We start from the raw sequence: 21,891 nt of genomic DNA, 5'->3' as shown, positions 1-21,891 counted from the left end.
TAAACAAATAACTTTACCACGTATCATTCATGCATTAATCATATGCTTACCATGCTGAACTTGAATTCAATAAAGATGAATCCAAATAATAACAAAACAATACTGCACATCCATAATAACTTAGAAAGATGTAAATACTCATAGAAATAAAACATTGTATCTACTCTCAGTGCTTGCCTTGCCTCTCTGACCTGTACATTTATATTTTTTTATTTTTTCCATTATTTAACTAGGCAAGTCAATTAAGAACAAATTCTTATTTACAATGACGGCCTACAGGGCCGGAAGTGATGAAGCCTTGATCAAACCAGGTACTGCAGTGACGCCTCTTGCACTGAGATGCGGTGTCCATATATATTGTAGCGATGAGACAAGATAGTAGCTACTAACAATTGGATACCACGAAATTGGGGAGAAAAAAAGTGTAAAATGTAAAAAAAAATAAAAAAAAATAATATATATATATATATATATATATATATATATCCCGCACATGCGCAGTGCACCGCCGGCCTCTGTAGCGATGCAAAGATGGCGTCCTCCCTGGCTATTTGCAATGCACGTTTACTCAACTCTGTAGGACTGTCTTCTGGCCACCGTCGGGCTTGGTCGCTGCTTGCCTCGGCTAGACATGGAGAAACCTGTGCCACGGCGATCTTGGGGATACAACGGTGCAGGATAGGGGGCGACTTTGGCTGTTTGAGACCTGAAAATGCAGTGACATTGAGACTCACAGGTGAGAGAGGAAGGACTGTCTGGAGTTGGTGTCAGTGAACCTAGGTAGTAGTTTGTTGCTATAGAAAGATATTTGTTTGGTCAATCATTCTGTATATGTCGTTTTTGTGTTTTCATGTCGCGATCAGACATTCGACACTTGGTCGGTACACCTGCAACAACATTGTGCAGAAGCTGGACGTGCATGATGTAACGTTAACTGTCCTCAGTCAATGGTCAAGCACAATATGTACATGACACAATCTACAGTGTCTACACTGGTAGTTAACTACTAACTAGCTAGTCCGTATAGCTAGCTAGCTATTTAGCTAGTACAGTACACTTCGAAATGCATTATTCTCATTATTTGTCGAGCTAGTTAGCTATGTCTAACACAGACATGCCAAACACCATTACCCAGAATGCTCTGCTTCAATACAAGGACAGACGTTATGGCTCTTTGACGCAGCTCATATCTCCTTCTCTCCACAGGACTGAGGTCCCCCCATGTTGTCAGCAGTAGTCACTCCTTCCACACTAGCTGCTCCTCAGCTAACAAACAGGACTTGTATGATGTTCTGGGGGTGCCTCGCACATCCACTCAGAAAGAGATCAAGAAAGCCTACTATCAGGTGAGAGGGTTGTCTATTAGGAGAGCCTGCACCTGTAGCTCTGTTGCTGTGTGGGTTGTTGTTGCAGAAATATAGGCCTAGACTGTTGTCATTATGGAGTTCTAGAATGTTCATAAACATTGAAATAGTACATGGCCTTGTCCAGTGAAATCAGCTGGGTAGGCTATATAATACTAATACTATAATAATAGGTCTATCCTATTCCAGATGGCTAAGAAGTACCACCCAGACACCAACCAGGATGACCCTCAGGCCAAGGAGAAGTTTGCCAAGCTGGCAGAAGCCTACGAGGTAGGCATTCAATTCTACAAATTCAAGTCCTGCATGTTTTCGACTGGCCAATAATTACATTTCCAATATATCAAAACGCTCTGCCAAGCCAGGCATAGGATCTGATGAGGAGCTGACCCTAGATCTGTACCTATTTGAGCAACTTCTATATTATCTGTAGACAGTGACACACAACCCCTTAGCAATGACTGGGATATTGTTCCTGATGCTGTTCCCCCAAGGTGCTGAGTGACGAGGTCAAGAGGAAGCAGTATGACACGTACGGGGCGGCAGGCTTCGACCCCAGCCAGACGGGAGGGGGGGCGGGGGGACAGCAGTACTGGAGGGCCGGGGGGGCCAGCGTCGACCCAGAGGAAATGTTCAGGAAGATCTTCGGAGAGTTCACAGGAGCGCAGGGTTTCGGAGACTTCAACAGCATGTTTGAACAGAGGCCAGAGGTGTGGTTATAACATTTTATAACAGATGAATAACCCGGTTATAACATGTTTCATGATTCGGTATAGAAGTAGAATTGGTAGAATGTACAAGTTCTAATGAACAGCAACGTTACATGATTTCATGTGAGTGTTTAGAGCTCAGTTATTCATATTCAGCCATATGTTTTAATCTGTAACTGCTCAGTTATTCATATTCAGCCATATGTTTTAGTCTGTAACTGCTCAGTTATTCATATTCAGCCATATGTTTTAATCTGTAACTGCTCAGTTATTCATATTCAGCCATATGTTTTAATCTGTAACTGCTCAGTTATTCATATTCAGCCATATGTTTTAATCTGTAACTGCTCAGTTATTCATATTCAGCCATATGTTTTAGTCTGTAACTGCTCAGTTATTCATATTCAGCCATATGTTTTAGTCTGTAACTGCTCAGTTATTCATATTCAGCCATATGTTTTAATCTGTAACTGCTCAGTTATTCATATTCAGCCATATGTTTTAGTCTGTAACTGCTCAGTTATCCAGCCATATGTTTTAATCTGTAACTGCTCAGTTATTCAGCCATATGTTTTAATCTGTAACTGCTCAATTATTCATATTCAGCCATATGTTTTAATCTGTAACTGCTCAGTTATTCATATTCAGCCATATGTTTTAGTCTGTAACTGCTCAGTTATCCAGCCATATGTTTTAATCTGTAACTGCTTAGTTATTCAGCCATATGTTTTAATCTGTAACTGCTCAGTTATTCATATTCAGCCATATGTTTTAATCTGTAACTGCTCAGTTATTCATATTCAGCCATATGTTTTAATCTGTAACTGCTCAGTTATTCATATTCAGCCATATGTTTTAATCTGTAACTGCTCAGTTATTCATATTCAGCCATATGTTTTAGTCTGTAACTGCTCAGTTATTCATATTCAGCCATATGTTTTCATCTGTAACTGCTCAGTTATTCATATTCAGCCATATGTTTTCATCTGTAACTGCTCAGTTATTCATATTCAGCCATATGTTTTAGTCTGTAACTGCTCAGTTATTCATATACAGCCATATGTTTTTGTCTGTAACTGCTCAGTTATTCATTTTCAGCCATATGTTTTAATCTGTAACTGCTCAGTTATTCATATTCAGCCATATGTTTTAATCTGTAACTGCTCAGTTATTCATATTCAGCCATATGTTTTAATCTGTAACTGCTCAGTTATTCATATTCAGCCATATGTTTTAATCTGTAACTGCTCAGTTATTCATATTCAACCATATGTTTTAATCTGTAACTGCTCAGTTATTCATATTCAGCCATATGTTTTAATCTGTAACTGCTCAGTTATTCATATTCAGCCATATGTTTTAGTCTGTAACTGCTCAGTTATTCATATTCAGCCATATGTTTTAATCTGTAACTCTTTCTCCCTCTCTCTCACACCTTATTACCTTCCTCCATTTTTCTCCCACTATACCTCCATCTCTTTACCCTTTTCTCTCTCTCCCCTTTCCTGTCTCTCTGTTCCCTCCCTCTCTCTCCCCTTTCCTGTCTCTCTGTTCCCTCCCTCTCTCTCTCAGTTTGTGATGGAGCTGACGTTCACCCAGGCAGCTAAGGGAGTGAACAAGGAGATGACAGTGAACCTGGACGGTGCCTGTCAGAGATGTGACGGTAAAGGTAGCGAGCCAGGAACCAAGGTCCAGCACTGTCACTACTGTAACGGCACCGGCATGGTGAGTGGTGTCAACCTACTGTCACTACTGTAACGGCACCGGCATGGTGAGTGGTGTCAACCTACTGTAACGGCACCGGCATGGTGAGTGGTGTCAACCTACTGTCACTACTGTAACGGCACCGGCATGGTGAGTGGTGTCAACCTACTGTCACTACTGTAATGGCACCGGCATGGTGAGTGGTGTCAACCTACTGTCACTACTGTAACGGCACCGGCATGGTGAGTGGTGTCAACCTACTGTCACTACTGTAACGGCACCGGCATGGTGAGTGGTGTCAACCTACTGTCACTACTGTAATGGCACCGGCATGGTGAGTGGTGTCAACCTACTGTCACTACTGTAATGGCACCGGCATGGTGAGTGGTGTCAACCTACTGTCACTACTGTAACGGCACCGGCATGGTGAGTGGTGTCAACCTACTGTCACTACTGTAATGGCACCGGCATGGTGAGTGGTGTCAACCTACTGTCACTACTGTAATGGCACCGGCATGGTGAGTGGTGTCAACCTACTGTCACTACTGTAACGGCACCGGCATGGTGAGTGGTGTCAACCTACTGTCACTACTGTAATGGCACCGGCATGGTGAGTGGTGTCAACCTACTGTCGCCGTCAGGGACCAGGGCCTGTATTCCCAAAACGTTACACAATGATTTATTATGATTTAAGGCCAGATTGTGAAGGACAGCACAAGCCACAGTAATATCACATGCCCTAGTCACTACTGTAATGGCACCGGCATGGTAATGGCACCGGCATGGTGAGTGGTGTCAACCTACTGTCACTACTGTAACGGCACCGGCATGGTGAGTGGTGTCAACCTACTGTCACTACTGTAATGGCACCGGCATGGTGAGTGGTGTCAACCTACTGTCGCCGTCAGGGACCAGGGCCTGTATTCCCAAAACGTTACACAATGATTTATTATGATTTAAAAGGCGAAACTGATCCTAGATCAGAACTGCTACTTTGAGTACAGGCCCTGATGTTTTACATGGTTGTCTCCACCATGACCGTATCCCTTTTTATAAAACAGGCATCTAAGGGAGGCAGTAGCCATTCTAAATTCACTATCTACTCAATTTACTTCAGGGCTTAACTTTTTTGATCCGCACTCCCATAACGTAAGGCGCCTTTATTATCATTATAGTGTAGTAATAGCCATGTTAAAAATGTCTGATCATCTTAATGTTGGTCTCTGTGCTGCCCCCTGTAGGAGTCTATAAACACCGGTCCCTTCATGATGCGCTCTACGTGTCGACGCTGTGGTGGGCGGGGCTCCATCGTGACCACGCCCTGCGTGATGTGTCGCGGCTCGGGACAGACCAAACAGAGACAGACCGTCACCGTGCCTGTACCCGCAGGTGAGAGAGAGGGGTGTGAGAGAGAGACACTGACTGACAGTGTGTGTCTCTGGTTGGGCCATGAAACGAGGAGACAATTGTTCAATGATGTGATGTGAAAATGCAGATTGACTTCAGACATGGACTGATGTTGTCTTGCAGGAGTAGACAATGGACAGACTGTACGAATGCCAGTGGGGAAGAAGGAAATCCACATCACATTTAGAGTAAGTGTGGACAGCATTTAGCTAGTTGTTTACCCTCCCCTTCAATGAGCTCCCAGACATCAGTTATACGACGCTATGCTTTTGCTTTCTCTTTGGGAGTTTGGGTGCGTAGATATCTGAAGTATTATTCATGTCAGTCCTTGTTTGATTGATTGTGGTTCTGATGATCCAGCTTTGCTTTGCCTGACCCACCTGAAGCCTTACTAATATTCTGGAGACCTATCCTCTATAAAAAAAACACTGGGGAAACAATTATATTTTTCTCATTTGTGAGACACTTATTATGACACTGTTATATTTGTGATGGTTCTGATGGTCCGGTATCTCCTTCTTCTCTCCAGGTCCAGAGGAGTCCAGTATTCAGACGTGATGGGATCAACATCCACTCTGATGTCCACATCTCTGTAGCGCAGGCTATTCTGGGGGGCTCTGCTAGAGCACAGGGACTCTACAACACCATAGATATACAGGTGGGAGAAAGAGTTAGATCTCTGTAGGCCAGGCTATTCTGGGGGGCTCTGCCCGGGCACAGGGACTCTACACACACTCACGGCCAGTTTGTAGGTACACCACACTGTTCACCAAACTGAATCGCTCCTACAAACAGGGAGTCACGTAACCGTGGCTTGTTGTATAAAGCAGGCAGAAGGGCATTAATTGTCTGTTGGATTAAGTGTTAGACTGGGTAAAAGGAGTGACCTAAGGGACTTTGAGTGTTGTATGATCGGCAGTACCAGGCGCACCGGATCCAGTATCTCAGAAACGTCCGCCCTCCTGGGCTTTTCACGCACAACGGTGCGACAAACAAAAAACATCCAGTCAGCGGCAGTCCAGTCGGCTGAAACAGCTCGTTGATGAGAGAGGTCGAAAGGAGAATAGCAAGAATTGTGCACGCTATCAGGCGTGCCACAAACATACAAATAACGACGCAGAACGACATCTTGGAACGCACAAATCGTCGATCCTTGTCACTGATGGGCTATTACAGCAGACGACCACACCCGGTTCCACTCCTATCAACTAAAAACAAGGAAAAGCAGCTCCTGTGGGCATGTGAACACTGGACACTTGAGGAGTGGAAAAACATCACCTGGAACATGACAGCGAGTTCAGTTTAGTTGAGTGGCCTGGACAGTCCCCAGACCTCAACCCTACAGAGCATCTTTGAGATGAGATGGAATGAGATGTTTGCAGCATGAATGTGCCACCAGTCCAATCTGCAGTAACTGCATAATGCCATCGCGTCAGCATGGACCAACATCCTTGTGGGACGTTTCTGACACATTGTAGAATACCCCAAAGAATTCAGGCTGTTCTGGAGGCAAAAGAGAGGTCTGACCCGGTACGAGGTGAGTGTATACAGGTGCGAGGGAGGGAAAAGGAGGCAGGAGGGATGGAAGGAGAGAGAAATAAGTTGTTTTCTGCCCGGTCACAGGGACTATACAACATTATAGGCATCCATGTGAGGGAGGGGAACAGGAACTCACTGTTGAATTTATCTACATGAAGTATGTCAATGTTTGGGTGTCATTTTGTTCAGTATGTATTTCATTACCACGTCTTTCAATCTGACAACCATCTAGAAATATGACATTAGATACATTACACTGACCTAGTCAATCTGACAACCATCTGGATATATGACATTCGATACACGTTATAGTGACCCTAGTCTTGCTTGTCCAAGCTGAAGGGTCTACTTGGCTTGTCGCTAGACACACTGGCAGATGTGAAAAGAGACTGGATTGACCGAACCACTGCCTTCTGTTTTGTAGATCCCTCCAGGTTGCCAGGCCGACCAGAAGATCCGTCTTCAGGGAAAGGGGATCCAGAGGATGAACAGCTATAGTTATGGAGATCACTATGTTCACATCAAGATCAGAGTACCTAAGTAAGAGAGACAGAACACACACACACACACTCCCAGAAACACACACAAATCAAATCTAGTTTTATTGGTCACATACACAGATGTACAGATGTTATCGAAAGAGAAGCAAAATGCTTGTGTTTCTAGCTCCACCGGTGCAGTAATACCTAACAATACAATATCAAACACATAATACACACACAATACCATAGGAACTAGAAACAGGGTGGCGTGTCTGTCGGCGCCATCTGGTGGAGAGTCTGACGTTAACACAGACCCATTCACATTACTCTGCCTGTTGTCTATCTAGCATGGTTTTGTGTGACTGCTGCTTTCCCTTTTTCACGGTTAGAATAGTGTGTTATTAACCCTCCCTCTGGTCTTCTACCACTGTAGGAAGTTAACCCGGCGACAGCGATCCCTGCTGCTGAGTTATGCAGAGGAGGAGACTGACGTGGAGGGGACTGTCAACGGAGTCACTGCTGCTACCACAGGTAGGTTGTTTATGCCTGGGAATTATACTATATAGTTCCACATCACCTTGTCTTCCTTCTCCTGCCACTGCTAGCCTGTCCCCTCTCAACACACACACATGTTAAAAGCTTTACTTTATCTATAAATCACATTACAGCCAATAAGGACTCAAACATTTCAAACACACGCCAAGCACACAAGTGTTAAAACATGCAAACATGGGCCGTATTTTGGCTGATGCATGTAGTACCTGTTTTTGTCCAGGTGGGGGCAGGAGTGGTCAGAGCTCTGAGTCTGGGGCAGGACAGGGCAGAACAGAGGGGCAGGAGAAGAAGAAAGAAGAAGAAGAGGAGGGCGGCATCCTTTCCAAAATAAAGAAAATGTTTAGCTGACAGCCACACCTCAGGTAGGACCCCCCCAACACCCTAAACACTAGCTGTGTAATGTGTGTTAGTCTGACTAGACCATGAATACTATACCTTCAGAATACACACACACTAACATATACATTTCTCCAACCTGCGGTTTGGCTGTCCTATGGTACAGTGGTCCCTATGGTACAGTGGTCCCTATGGTACAGTGGTCCCTATGGTACAGTGGTCCCTATGGTACAGTGGTCCCTATAGTACAGTGGTTCCTATAGTACAGTGGTTCCTATAGTACAGTGGTTCCTATAGTACAGTGGTCCCTATAGTACAGTGGTTCCCAACCTGCGGTGTGGCTGTCCTATAGTACAGTGGTTCCTATAGTACAGTGGTCCCTATAGTACAGTGGTTCCTATAGTACAGTGGTCCCTATAGTACAGTGGTCCCTATAGTACAGTGGTCCCTATAGTACAGTGGTTCCTATAGTACAGTGGTCCCTATAGTACAGTGGTCCTTATAGTACAGTGGTTCCTATAGTACAGTGGTCCCTATAGTACAGTGGTCCCTATAGTACTGTCCTATGGTACAGTGGTCCCTATGGTACAGTGGTCCCTATGGTACAGTGGTCCCTATGGTACAGTGGTCCCTATGGTACAGTGGTCCCTATAGTACAGTGGTTCCTATAGTACAGTGGTTCCTATAGTACAGTGGTTCCTATAGTACAGTGGTTCCTATAGTACAGTGGTTCCCAACCTGCGGTGTGGCTGTCCTATAGTACAGTGGTTCCTATAGTACAGTGGTTCCTATAGTACAGTGGTTCCTATAGTACAGTGGTTCCTATAGTACAGTGGTTCCTATAGTAGAGTGGTTTCTATAGTACAGTGGTTCCTATAGTACAGTGGTTCCTATAGTACAGTGGTTCCTATAGTACAGTGGTTCCTATAGTACAGTGGTTCCTATAGTACAGTGGTTCCTATAGTACAGTGGTTCCTATAGTACAGTGGTTTCTATAGTAGAGTGGTTTCTATAGTAGAGTGGTTTCTATAGTAGAGTGGTCCCTATAGTAGAGTGGTCCCTATAGTAGAGTGGTCCCTATAGTAGAGTGGTCCCTATAGTAGAGTGGTCCCTATAGTAGAGTGGTCCCTATAGTAGAGTGGTTTCTATAGTAGAGTGGTTTCTATAGTAGAGTGGTTTCTATAGTAGAGTGGTTTCCAGTGGTCCCTATAGTACAGTGGTCCCTATAGTACAGTGGTCCCTATAGTACAGTGGTCCCTATAGTACAGTGGTCCCTATAGTAGTGGTTTCTATAGTAGAGTGGTTTCTATAGTAGAGTGGTTTCTATAGTAGAGTGGTTTCTATAGTACAGTGGTCCCTATAGTACAGTGGTCCCTATAGTACAGTGGTCCCTATAGTACAGTGGTCCCTATAGTACAGTGGTCCCTATAGTACAGTGGTTCCTATAGTACAGTGGTTCCCAACCTGCGGTGTGGCTGTCCTATAGTACAGTGGTTCCCAAACTGTGGGGTTGGTGCTCTCTAGGGGTCATCAGGGAGGCCACGGGTATACATCACATGAATATACATTATACATGGCAAAATGAATAAAATTGCAAGACAATTAGCTTTAATTCTGCAAATGTCAGAATACACACACACTCTAACAGATCACTCCTCCAACCTGCAGTGTGGCTGTCCTATAGTACAGTGGTTCCTATAGTACAGTGGTTCCCAACCTGTGGTATAGCTGTCCTATAGTAGATAATATGTAGGTCTAGATATACACCTGCTGCTCATTCCTCTGTTCTATAGAACCAGCCTCACACCTGTAGATGTCTCCCACCAACCCTGACTAATATAGTCACTTTTGGAAGCATTTGTCTGACCTCGTTCCCCCCCATTTCCTCTCCCCAGGTAAGAGATCAACAGGACAATAATGGGAGAAGGTAAGCGACTGGCACTCCGTCCCGCTCACTACCGTCCCTCACCTACCGCCTGGATAGAGGGAGGTAGAGAAATTGAGAGAGGGGTTTGGATTTGTAAGATCATCCATTTAGACACGGAACGGGGCCACCAAGAAAGCCAAGCCCTGCCACACTGTTCGGTCCCAAATGACACAGGTGTTGAGGAACTAAAAACTAGTTTTACCTGGAGGGGATTCAAAATGGACGTCTGCAAGGAGTACAGGAGAAGATTTGCAAAGAGAAGCGAAGACAATAATTCGAGAAAGCTTTTCCCAGTGAGTGTGTTTCAGATACACAAATTCTGCACAGATGATCAGGACCTGTATTCAGAGTAGGAGTGCTGATCTAGGATCAGTTCCCCGTTGTCCATTCATTTTAATCTGAGGCAAAACTGATCCCAGATCAGCATTCCTACTATGAGACGCTTTATGAATACGGGCCCTGATCTTACAATGGCTGGTCTGGAGAAGTGTCTCAGGAACCACGTCCATAAGAGAGTGTTTGTATAATCTGTGCAGAATGTGTCTAGAACACAGCCATTGGCATCATGTTGTGGTCTGATAAAGTGTTTGTATAATCTGTGCAGAATGTGTCTAGAACACAGCCATTGGCATCATGTTGTGGTCTGATAAAGTGTTTGTATAATCTGTGCAGAATGTGTCTAGAACACAGCCATTTGCATCATGTTGTGGTCTGATAAAGGCCGATGCATTTAGTTGTATGGTCATTGTGGTGTTGTATGTGTAAGGGACAACACAGCTCTGCAAGACTTACCTAGGTTTAAATAAATTAAAATGTTATAGTAAAAACAATACTCTGTTATTACTGCCTTTTCAATCATGTGTGAATGAAGAATCAACCCATTGCAGATTACTTCATTTTGGTACTATTTTCACATGGTGTGTACATTGTATAACATCTTAATTGCCATGAAAGTGGAAATAAGTGACTAAGTGACAAATACATCAGACAATATGTCCAGAATAAGACAATACGTCTAGAATAAGACAATATGTCCAGAATAAGACAATACGTCTAGAATAAGACAAGAAGTCTAGAATAAGACAAGAAGTTGAGAACAAGACAAGACATCTAGAATAAGACAAGAGGTCTAGAGTAAGACAATAGGTCTAGAATAAGACAAGAGGTCTAGAATAAGACAAGAAGTCTAGAATAAGACAAGAAGTTGAGAACAAGACAAGACATCTAGAATAAGACAAGAGGTCTAGAATAAGACAAGTCTGCAGTAAGACAAGAAGTATATAATAAGACAATAAGTCTGCAGTAAGACAAGAAGTATATAATAAGACAATAAGTCTGCAGTAAGACAAGAAGTATATAATAAGACAATACGTCTGTAATAAGACAAGAAGTCTAGAATAGGCCCTCCCGAGTGGCACAGTGGGCTAAGGCACTGCATCCCAATGCTTGAGGCGTCACTTTGTTCCCAAACTGTGTTACAACTGGCTGTGACCGGGAGTCCCATAGTGTGGCGCACAATTGGCCCAGCGTCATCCGTATTAGGGGAGGGTTTGGCCGGGGGGGGGGGGGATTTTCTTGGCCCATCGCGCTCTAACGATTCCTTGTTGCTGGCTGGGCGCTTGCAGGCTGACTTCGTTCTTCAGTTGAAAGGTGTTTCCTCCGACACATTGATGCTTGGCGGGTCATGTTTTGGATTACTCATGACTCGACTTTCGCCTCTCCTGAGCCCGTTGGGGAGTTTCAGCGATGAGACAAGACCGTAATTGTATTGTAATTAGATATCATACAATTGGGGAGATAAAAAAGGGGTACAATACATAAAAACAACAACAATAAAGTCTACAATAAGACAATAAATCGAATACGTCTATTATAAGACGATAAATCTGCCGCGGCAAGTAGCCTATTGGTTAGAACATTGGGCCAGTAACCGAGAGGTTGCTAGATCAAATCCTGAGCTGACAAGGTAAAATCTGTTGTTCTGCCCCTGAACAAGGCAGTTAAGTTAACCCACTGTTCCTAGGCTGTCATTGAAAATAAGAATTTGCCCTTAACTGACTTGCCTAGTTAAATAAAAAAAATCTGTAATAAGACAGTATGTCTAGAATAAGACCTTTCCCCCCTCATTCTCTCTGTGCTCAGGTGTTCAGAAACATCTTCTCATTCTTACTTACAATAGAGGTGTTCAGAAACATCTTCTCATTCTTACTTACAATAGAAGTGTTCAGAAACATCTTCTCATTCTTACTTACAATAGAAGTGTTCAGAAACATCTTCTCATTCTTACTTCTAGTAGAGGTGTTCAGAAACATCTTCTCATTCTTACTTCTAGTAGAGGTGTTCAGAAACATCTTCTCATTCTTACTTCTAGTAGAGGTGTTCAGAAACATCTTCTCATTCTTACTTCTAGTAGAGGTGTTCAGAAACATCTTCTCATTCTTACTTCTAGTAGAGGTGTTCAGAAATATCTTCTCATTCTTACTTCTAATAGAGGTGTTCAGAAACATCTTCTCATTCTTACTTACAATAGAGGTGTTCAGAAACATCTTCTCATTCTTACTTCTAATAGAGGTGTTCAGAAACATCTTCTCATTCTTACTTCTAGTAGAGGTGTTCAGAAACATCTTCTCATTCTTACTTCTAGTAGAGGTGTTCAGAAACATCTTCTCATTCTTACTTCTAGTAGAGGTGTTCAGAAACATCTTCTCATTCTTACTTCTAGTAGAGGTGTTCAGAAACATCTTCTCATTCTTACTTCTAATAGAGGTGTTCAGAAACATCTTCTCATTCTTACTTCTAGTAGAGGTGTTCAGAAACATCTTCTCATACTTACTTCTAATAGAAGTGTTCAGAAACATCTTCTCATTCTTACTTCTAGTAGAGGTGTTTAGAAACATCTTCTCATTCTTACTTCTAGTAGAGGTGTTCAGAAACATCTTCTCATTCTTACTTCTAATAGAGGTGTTCAGAAACATCTTCTCATTCTTACTTCTAGTAGAGGTGTTCAGAAACATCTTCTCATACTTACTTCTAATAGAAGTGTTCAGAAACATCTTCTCATTCTTACTTCTAGTAGAGGTGTTTAGAAACATCTTCTCATTCTTACTTACAATAGGTGACTCCAAATGACCCAATATATTATTCACCATTCAGTTCCTATTCGGCAAAACACAATGAAAACAAACAGCAAATGTATCCAACAAGTTTGTCAACTTTATCAAAAGCTTGATTACTACAGAGCTCCAGTATCTAACATTGTACCATGTACGTAGGCCTACTACTTCCTTGTGGATTGGACTGTTGCTTAGGCCTCTCCCAAGCATAGTCTACTACTCTGATCTGTTCTAGGTAAGACCGTTCTAAGTGTAGAAGAGAAGGACAGACTGAAAAGGAAAGCCTGCCTGTAGCAGAAGGGGTCTCCATAGTGATTGAGACAGTTGCTGTGTGACCGCGTTACATTGTTTGATGTTTTTCTGTGCCGACACCTGATCCAGGGCTGTAGAGATTCTGGTCCAGAGGTTTCCAATAGACTGTGGACTTTAGTGCCATTGGTCTTCATGAGACAGACCACATGTCTTATGCCATATCATAAGTACCAAGAGGGTGAAAGTGAAAACAGTGTTGAGTGAGCTTGCTTATAAACCCACTGCTTTTACATTAGGGTGTCGTGTCCCAAAACACATTTAAAAAGTATATAACCTTCATTTAAACACATATTCGGTCTTTGTAACAATTATTTTATTGAATTGACCCTTACTAAAAGTCAGTGCTGTCGGTGGGTCTACACCTAAAAGTCAGTGCTGTCGGTAGGTCTACACCTAAAAGTCAGTGCTGTCGGTAGGTCTACACCTAAAAGTCAGTGCTGTCGGTAGGTCTACACCTAAAAGTCAGTGCTGTCGGTAGGTCTACACCTAAAAGTAAATGCTGTCGGTAGGTCTACACCTAAAAGTAAATGCTGTCGGTAGGTCTACACCTGATATATACAGTAGATGGCGCTGCTAAACAGTGAATAATCCAACCAAGTCACTGGCAGCTGACTTATCGCTAGTGCCCCCACACACACACACACACATACGCCCTCTACACACACTTCCCTCATAATGGCCAGTGATTACTAGATCAGCAGTGAAGTTAATTTAACAGGCCTGTTTCTTGGTTCCCTGTGATTATGGCTTTGGGTGCTTCTGCAGCATATTCTCTCTGACTGTTAACCAGCCTGGCCTTAATGCTGCTTATGATTCATTACTCCTCCGTTCATCTCATCCATCAGTCCATCTCCTTCTCTCCCAGGCCTCATCTCCAACCTCAGCCCAGGGATGAAGAGGCTTTAGGCCCCTGTGACAAGCCCAGGGTCCCCCTCCACCACCACGGTACCCACCAGCTAGTGTGGCTCCAGAGAAAACAGTCATAAAGCAGGCATAAGCCACCTAGACACAAACAGGGCTAAAATCCCTGCCTTAACTCTGCCCCACACTAACCAACCACAGGCCTGAGACTACATACCCACAGCACAGAGAGATCCCTGTGAAGAACCGTTAAGACTGGCCTCAAGTCACGGTGATGCTGAGACTACATACCCACAGCACAGAGAGATCCCTGTGAAGAACCATTAAGACTGGCCTCAAGTCACAGTGATGCTGAGACTACATACCCACAGCACAGAGAGATCCCTGTGAAGAACCATTAAGACTGGCCTCAAGTCACGGTGATGCTGAGACTACATACCCACAGCACAGAGAGATCCCTGTGAAGAACTGTTAAGACTGGCCTCAAGTCATAGTGATGCTGAATCTAATACTTAGTCATGTATCTTGGTCAAATGTATGGTCACGTAAACACTGTACATAGGAAATACTGACACCTGAACAAACTTTGTCTCTCTCTCTCTCCCTGTCTCCCTGTCTCCCTGTCTCTCTCACTCACCCACTCACTCACTCACTCACTCACTCACTCACTCACTCACTCACTCACTCACACACACACACACACACACACGCACACGCACACGCACACACACACACAACCCAGTTGAGTAAATGGGAGTGTGGTTTCCAAATATTGTTTGTTTGATACAATCCATATATTCCATTCCAGCCATTACAATGAGCTGTCCTCCTATAGCTCCTGCCAACAGCCTCCTCTGACTAACACACACAAGTTACCCTGCACACACACCGTTTTTTACTTAAGGAAGCAGCAGCTGTCCAAGCATAAAGACAGACAGCAGACAGCACAGTTCATTGTCAGGTTGAGTTCATAATGAATCTTGGCCTCTTGCTTTAATGAAAGGTCATCCACTACTCTTCTCTCCCAGCTCTCCTCTCAGCTCCCTTTGTGTTGCACTGAGAGGGACTGTGCAGTTATTGGGTGGTCACTGTCTGAGTTGTGTACTGTACAGGCAATAAGAAGGCCCCCTATTAAAGGACTCAGGACCCCCAAGCTGCCTACATCCTTTTCCCAGTCGTCCCCGGCAACCAGCTGTCAATTAGACATGATTGGCAGCCAGGAAGCTCTTGTGTTTGTGTAGTCTGTTTCTATACACCTTTCTGGACGTATAAAGGGTTCTAGAATGACTTTGAGTTAACTAGTTTGTCAGTAATTGCCCTCCACTCTGTTTTTTTTTTACATTTCTGTTAACAGTTTTGATTTGATGTTTTGTAAAGCTGAATCCCTGTCTGTCTTGGCATGGTCTATATGGCCTGACCTCACTCTCTAAATATGCTAGGAAGTTTGTGTGTGTGTGTGTGTGTGTGTGTGTGTGTGTGTGTGTGTGTGTGTGTGTGTGTGTGTGTGTGTGTGTGTGTGTGTGTGTGTGTGTGTGTGTGTGTGTGTGTGTGAGGGGAATCTAAAATTGTCTGAATTGAACACACATGTCAACCGCCGTGCTTATTTACCTTAATAAGGCGGATCTGTGCGATGAAGAGATTGGAAGTTATTACCTCAAATTACACAGGAGGGAAGGAGAGGGGGAAGGAGAGGGGGAAGGAGAGAGGGAAGGAGAGACTAGAGGAGAGAGGGATGGATAGAGGGAAAGAGAATTGGGAAGCGAGGGAAAAAGAGAGGGGGAGAGGGATGGATAGCTGGAAAGAGGGAGGAAGAGAGAGGGAAGAAAAGAGGAAAAGAGAGAGGTTAGGAGAGAGGGGTGATAGATGGAAAGAGAGAGGGGAGGAGAGATGGATGATAGATGGACAGAGAGAGGGGAGGAGAGAGGGATGATAGACTGAAAGAGAGAGGGGAGGAGAGAGGGATGATAGACTGAAAGAGAGAGGGGAGGATAGAGGGATGATAGACTGAAAGAGAGAGGGGAGGAGAGAGGGATGATAGACTGAAAGAGAGAGGGGAGGAGAGAGGGATGATAGACTGAAAGAGAGAGGGGAGGAGAGAGGGATGATAGATGGAAAGAGAGAGGGGAGGAGAGATGGATGATAGATGGACAGAGAGAGGGGAGGAGAGAGGGATGATAGACTGAAAGAGAGAGGGGAGGAGAGAGGGATGATAGACTGAAAGAGAGAGGGGAGGAGAGAGGGATGATAGATGGAAAGAGAGAGGGGAGGAGAGAGGGATGATAGATGGAAAGAGAGAGGGGAGGACAGAGGGATGATAGATGGAAAGAGAGAGGGGAGGAGAGAGGGATGATAGATGGAAAAAGAGAGGGATGATAGATGGAAAGAGAGAGGGGAGGCCTGGTGGGATCAAGTCTATTATTAAATATAATCTCTGTATTTCCTTCTTCCTCTCCTCAAACCCAGGGAGTATTAATGTCTCCTTATAATCATGAGATTTTACTGACTGACCCACATGCACACCCACTCCCACAGGTGTATAGAATATGGAAAAATCGGCCTCCCGGGTGGCGCAGTGGTCTAAGGCACTGCACCACCAGAGACTCTGGGTTCGAGCCCAGGCTCTGTCGTAGCCGGCCGCGACCGGGAAGTCCATGTGGCAACGCACAATTGGCCTAGCGTCGTCCGGGTTAGGGAGGGTTTGGCCGGTTGGGATATCCTTGTCTCATCGCACATTAGCAACTCCTGTGGCGGGCCGGGCGCAGTGCACACTAACCAGGTCGCCAGGTGCACGGTGTTTCCTCCGACACATTGGTGCGGCTGGCTTCCGGGTTGGATGCGCGCTGTGTTAAGAAGCAGTGCGGCTTGGTTGTGTTGTGTATCGGAGGACGCATGACTTTCAACCTTCGTCTCTCCCGAGCCCGTACAGGAGTTGTAGCGATGAGACAAGACAGTAACGACTAACAATTGGGGAGATAAAGGGGGTAAAATTATAAGGAGACATTAATACTCCCTAAATAATAAATAATAAATAAACAATAACTAAAAAAATAAAAATAAAAAGATTATGGAAAAATGGACATGGGCCCAAGTAAACATTAGAGTTGACTAATAGGTCTGTTAAACCCTTTGTTTAGTGGCACACTGCTGATGTCAGCAACACTCATAATATCTCCCTTTCTCACATCTCTCCATCCATCTCTCTCTCCCTCCCTCTCTCCATTTCTCACCAACCACACTGGGTAGAGAGGGAACGGAGGAAGGAGGAGAGGAGAAGGACAGAGCCCTGGTTCTGACCGCCTTGACAAACGATGGTGGTTTTGACCTCACCACCGAGAGCTTAGTGTCAGGGCTGGGCACACGGAACACGGAACCATGGAACCCAACTCATGATGACATCATAATGAAGGGACTAGCAGTGATTTAACAGTAGGAACCACAGCTACGGTAGGAGGGGAAGGGAGGGAGGACAGGGCTGAGACTGGGATAGGAAGGGGCTGTAGTGGGAAAACTATTACTGACCCAGGTTGAATATAGGATCAAACCAGGGTAGAGAAATCAAGAGGCTATAGACTATGTTGGAGAATTAGCTGTGTTGGTCTGAAGTATGAGAAATCTGTAATATAAAACAGTTCTCTTTCTGCCTCTATTGTTCACAAACATGAACACACTCATAAACTCTGAGACAAAGTAGCCTGACATCTGCTCTCTCCCAGTGAGCCTTCACTATAGTCACTTCTCCACATTACTCAGAATAAAATCACCAGCAACTGTGTATGCGTGTTCTTGCATGCATCCTTCCATGTGTGTGTGTGTGTGTAGCACTGGCCCCCTGTTTCCCATTTCCCCATAATCACAGTTACCCCCCAATTTACCCCTCACCCCTACCCTCCTCACCCCCATCCCTGTTGATTAGGACTCTAGATCACTGCCAGATGCAGAGGGATGTGTCTGTGTTAGCATGTGGTCCGCACGGTGTGTGTGTGTGTGTGTGTGTGTGTGTGTGTGTGTGTGTGTGTGTGTGTGTGTGTGTGTGTGTGTGTGTGTGTGTGTGTGTGTGTGTGTGTGTGTGTGTGTGTGTGTGTGTGTGTGTGTGTGTGTGTGTGTGTTTTAGCACACTATTTACATAGCAGAGGTCACAGAGATGTGCCTAGACCTTTTCTACAGTAGTATTAAATTATTAACCCCGAATTCAGAATCAGATTACTAGATTACAAAATGGATACCCTGTGTTTAAAAAAAAATACTGAAAAAAATTATAAACGCAACATGTAAAGTGTTGGTGACATTTTTCATCAGCTGAAATAAAAGATCCCAGAAATGTTCCATATGCACAAAAAGCATATTATCTCAAGATAATCCATCCACCTGCCAGGTGTGGCATATCAAGAAGATGATTCAACAGCATGATCATTACACAGGTGCAGCTTGTGCTGGGAACAGTAAAAGGCCACTCTAAAATGTGCAGTTTTGACACACAACACAATGCCACGGATGGCTCAAGTTTTGAGGGAGCGTGCAATTGGCATTCTGACTGCAGGAATGCCCAACAGAGAGGTTGCCAGAGAATTTAATGTTCACTTCTTGACCATAAGCCGCCTCCAATGTTGTTTTAGAGAATTTGGCAGTACATCCAACCGCCCTCACAACCGCAGACCACGTGTAACCACGCCAGCCCAGGACCTCTACCTGCATCTTCTTCACCTGTGCGATTGTTTGAGGGGGGCAGGGGTGCTGAAGAGTATTTCTGTCTGTAATGATGCCCTTTCGTGGGGAAAAACTCATTCTGTTTGGCTGAGGTGGCTTCCCAGTGGGTGGGCCTATGCCCTCCCAGGCCCACCCATGGCTGCACCCCTGCCCAGTCATGTGAAATCCATAGATTAGGGCCTGTTTTATTTATTTCAATTGACTGATTTCCTTATATGAACTGTAACTCAGTCAACTCTTTGAAATTGTAATAATACTTAATGGATATTCTGGTCTCAGTTCTCATCCCTCCAAACCTCCATACATCCAACTGCAGTTAAACAGTGAAATATGATGACATAGTGCACACAAACTGATGACCTCATGCCTGGTAATGTTTTTGGAGGTAATTTCAGTGAAATGTGTAATATTGAGGATTCAGAAGGCCAGAAGTAAAGTTCCTTTCTCCAAACTATCAATTTACTGCCTTGGAGATTCTGAAAGGTTCTGTAGATTTATCGTAGTGATTCCGTAACAGAGGGCAGATGTGGAATATCCGTTATCTGGGTTAGAGTGAGCTCATGGTGTGTTTGTGTGTGTGTGTGTGTGTGTGTGTGTGTGTGTGTGTGTGTGTGTGTGTGTGTGTGTGTGTGTGTGTGTGTGTGTGTGTGTGTGTGTGTGTGTGTGTGTGTGTGTGTGTGTGTGTGTGACAGTGAGCTCATGGTCCTGTGGCTCCTCCATATTATTGAATTAAAAGAGTGGTAGTCGAGCAACACAACAGAGACTACAGAACCGTTTGGGTCTGTCCATTAAGACAAAAAACAAGGTCCTTTGAAACTCTTTGACCCGTGTTGCAACAGCTGTGTTTGTGGATGGGATTGAGGGCCCATACGTTTCTGAGAGTATGTGTGCAGATGTGACTGTGTGTGCTTGGATGGGTGTATGCATAGTTTGTTTTGTGTGTGTGTGTGTTTTCTACTCTGGTGTCTAACACTAACTACACCAGAGGAAACTGGTGACTTGGTGTGTGGGAGACGATACTTAGTCAAGGATTTTCTCAAAATCAAAGATTACACTGCAAGCGGCGCTGTGGTCAGTCATCCTCTTCTCTCTACTCTCTCCTGTCTCCTCTCTCCTGTCTCCTCTCTCCTGTCTCCTGTCTCCTGTCTCCTGTCTCCTGTCTCCTGTCTTCTGTCTCCTCTCTCCTGTCTCCTCCTTTTGTCACTTCTAGGTTAGACTACTGCAATGCTCTACTTTCCGGCTACCCGGATAAAGCACTAAATAAACTTCAGTTAGTGCTAAATACGGCTGCTAGAATCTTGACTAGAACCAAAAAATTTGATCATATTACTCCAGTGCTAGCCTCCCTACACTGGCTTACTGTCAAGGCAAGGGCTGATTTCAAGGTTTTACTGCTAACCTACAAAGTATTACACAGGCTTGCTCCTACCTATCTCTCTGATTTGGTCCTGCCGTACATACCTACACGTACGCTACGGTCACAAGACGCAGGCCATTATGGAATGGTCTGCCTACCCATGTAAGAGACGCAAACTCGGTCTCAACCTTTAAGTCTTTACTGAAGACTCATCTCTTCAGTGGGTCATATGATTGAGTGTAGTCTGGCCCAGGAGTGTGAAGGTGAACGGAAAGGCTCTGTAGCAACGAACCGGCCTTGCTGTCTCTGCCTGGCCGGTTCCCCTCTTTCCACTGGGATTCTCTGCCTCTAACCCTATTACAGGGGCAGAGTCACTGGCTTACTGGGGCTCTTTCATACTGTCCCTAGGAGGGGTGCGTCACTTGAGTGGGTTGAGTCACTGATGTGATCTTCCTGTCTGGGTTGGCGCCCCCCCTTGGGTTGTGCCGTGGCGGAGATCTTTGTGGGCTATACTCGGCCTTGTCTCAGGATGGTAAGTTGGTGGTTGAAGATATCCCTCTAGTGGTGTGGGGGCTGTGCTTTGGCAAAGTGGGTGGGGTTATATCCTTCCTGTTTGGCCCTGTCCGGGGGTGTCCTCGGCTGGGGCCACAGTGTCTCCTGACCCCTCCTGTCTCAGCCTCCAGTATTTATGCTGCAGTAGTTTATGTGTCGGGGGGCTAAGGGTCAGTTTGTTATATCTGGAGTACTTCTCCTGTCCTATTCGGTGTCCTGTGTGAATTTAAGTGTGCTCTCTCTAATTCTCTCTTTCTCTCTTTCTTTCTCTCTCGGAGGACCTGAGCCCTAGGACCATGCCTCAGAACTACCTGACATGATGACTCCTTGCTGTCCCCAGTCCACCTGGCCGTGCTGCTGCTCCAGTTTCAACTGTTCTGCCTGTGATTATTATTATTGGACCCTGCTGGTCATTTATGAACATTTGAACATCTTGGCCATGTTCTGTTATAATCTCCACCCGGCACAACCAGAAGAGGACTGGCCACCCCACATAGCCTGGTTCCTCTCTAGGTTTCTTCCTAGGTTTTGGCCTTTCTAGCGAGTTTTTCCTAGCCACCGTGCTTCTACACCTGCATTGCTTGCTGTTTGGGGTTTTAGGCTGGGTTTCTGTACAGCACTTTGAGATATCAGCTGATGTACGAAGGGCTATATAAATACATTTGATTTGATTTTGATTTGATCCTGTCTCCTCTCTCCTCTCTCCTGTCTCCTGTCTCCTCTCTCCTGTCTCCTCTCTCCTGCCTCCTGTATCCTCTCTCAGTTAGGAGAGATGGAGTGGTGGAGAGGGGGAGTGAGGGAGGGAGTGGAGAAGAGGGATGGATGGAGGGGGGATGGAGAGTTGTCTTTTCCCCTTGGTGCTTTTGTACTTTTTAATGAAATGAGAGACAGAGTGGGATAAAGAAAAGAGACAGAAAAAATGAAAGAGAGAGAGAGAACTGAACGATGACAATGAACAATAAATTGGA

The 21,891-nt window shown here is 44.7% G+C and overlaps 1 protein-coding gene across 4 annotated transcripts; it reads left to right on the top strand.

The window, feature by feature from the left end:
* Positions 1-507: 507 nt before the first annotated feature.
* LOC139401978 (dnaJ homolog subfamily A member 3, mitochondrial-like) lies at positions 508-10,850 on the top strand. 4 transcript variants are annotated; one of them, XM_071146009.1, is made up of 12 exons: positions 508-736; positions 1,207-1,346; positions 1,554-1,637; positions 1,859-2,074; positions 3,647-3,799; positions 5,020-5,167; positions 5,309-5,373; positions 5,715-5,843; positions 7,149-7,264; positions 7,640-7,737; positions 7,982-8,123; positions 9,993-10,850. In XM_071146009.1, exons 1-11 carry the CDS (start codon positions 532-534, stop codon positions 8,107-8,109), a joined length of 1,482 nt encoding a protein of 493 aa, XP_071002110.1. In that variant the 5' UTR covers positions 508-531; the 3' UTR covers positions 8,110-8,123; positions 9,993-10,850. The 4 variants fall into 4 exon arrangements, with proteins under 4 accessions (XP_071002110.1, XP_071002111.1, XP_071002113.1 ...); XM_071146010.1 differs by having other exon boundaries at positions 7,965-8,123; positions 9,993-10,602; XM_071146012.1 differs by lacking the exon at positions 1,859-2,074.
* The last annotated feature ends 11,041 nt before the right edge of the window (positions 10,851-21,891 follow it).

Source organism: Oncorhynchus clarkii, unplaced genomic scaffold (genome assembly GCF_045791955.1).
Source record: "Oncorhynchus clarkii lewisi isolate Uvic-CL-2024 unplaced genomic scaffold, UVic_Ocla_1.0 unplaced_contig_4281_pilon_pilon, whole genome shotgun sequence".
NCBI classification, from domain to species: domain Eukaryota; kingdom Metazoa; phylum Chordata; class Actinopteri; order Salmoniformes; family Salmonidae; genus Oncorhynchus; species Oncorhynchus clarkii.
The sequence above is the reverse complement of the archived record's forward strand: the minus strand, read 5'-3'. Positions and strand labels throughout refer to the sequence as shown.

Bases quoted from the DNA above. Each gene is read 5' to 3' on its own strand.
- LOC139401978 (XM_071146009.1), top strand. From the start codon at position 532: ATGGCGTCCTCCCTGGCTATTTGCAATGCACGTTTACTCAACTCTGTA. The intron at 5,168-5,308 runs GTGAGAGAGAGG...GTTGTCTTGCAG, and splicing joins CACCGTGCCTGTACCCGCAG to GAGTAGACAATGGACAGACT. The intron at 7,738-7,981 runs GTAGGTTGTTTA...GTTTTTGTCCAG, and splicing joins AGTCACTGCTGCTACCACAG to GTGGGGGCAGGAGTGGTCAG.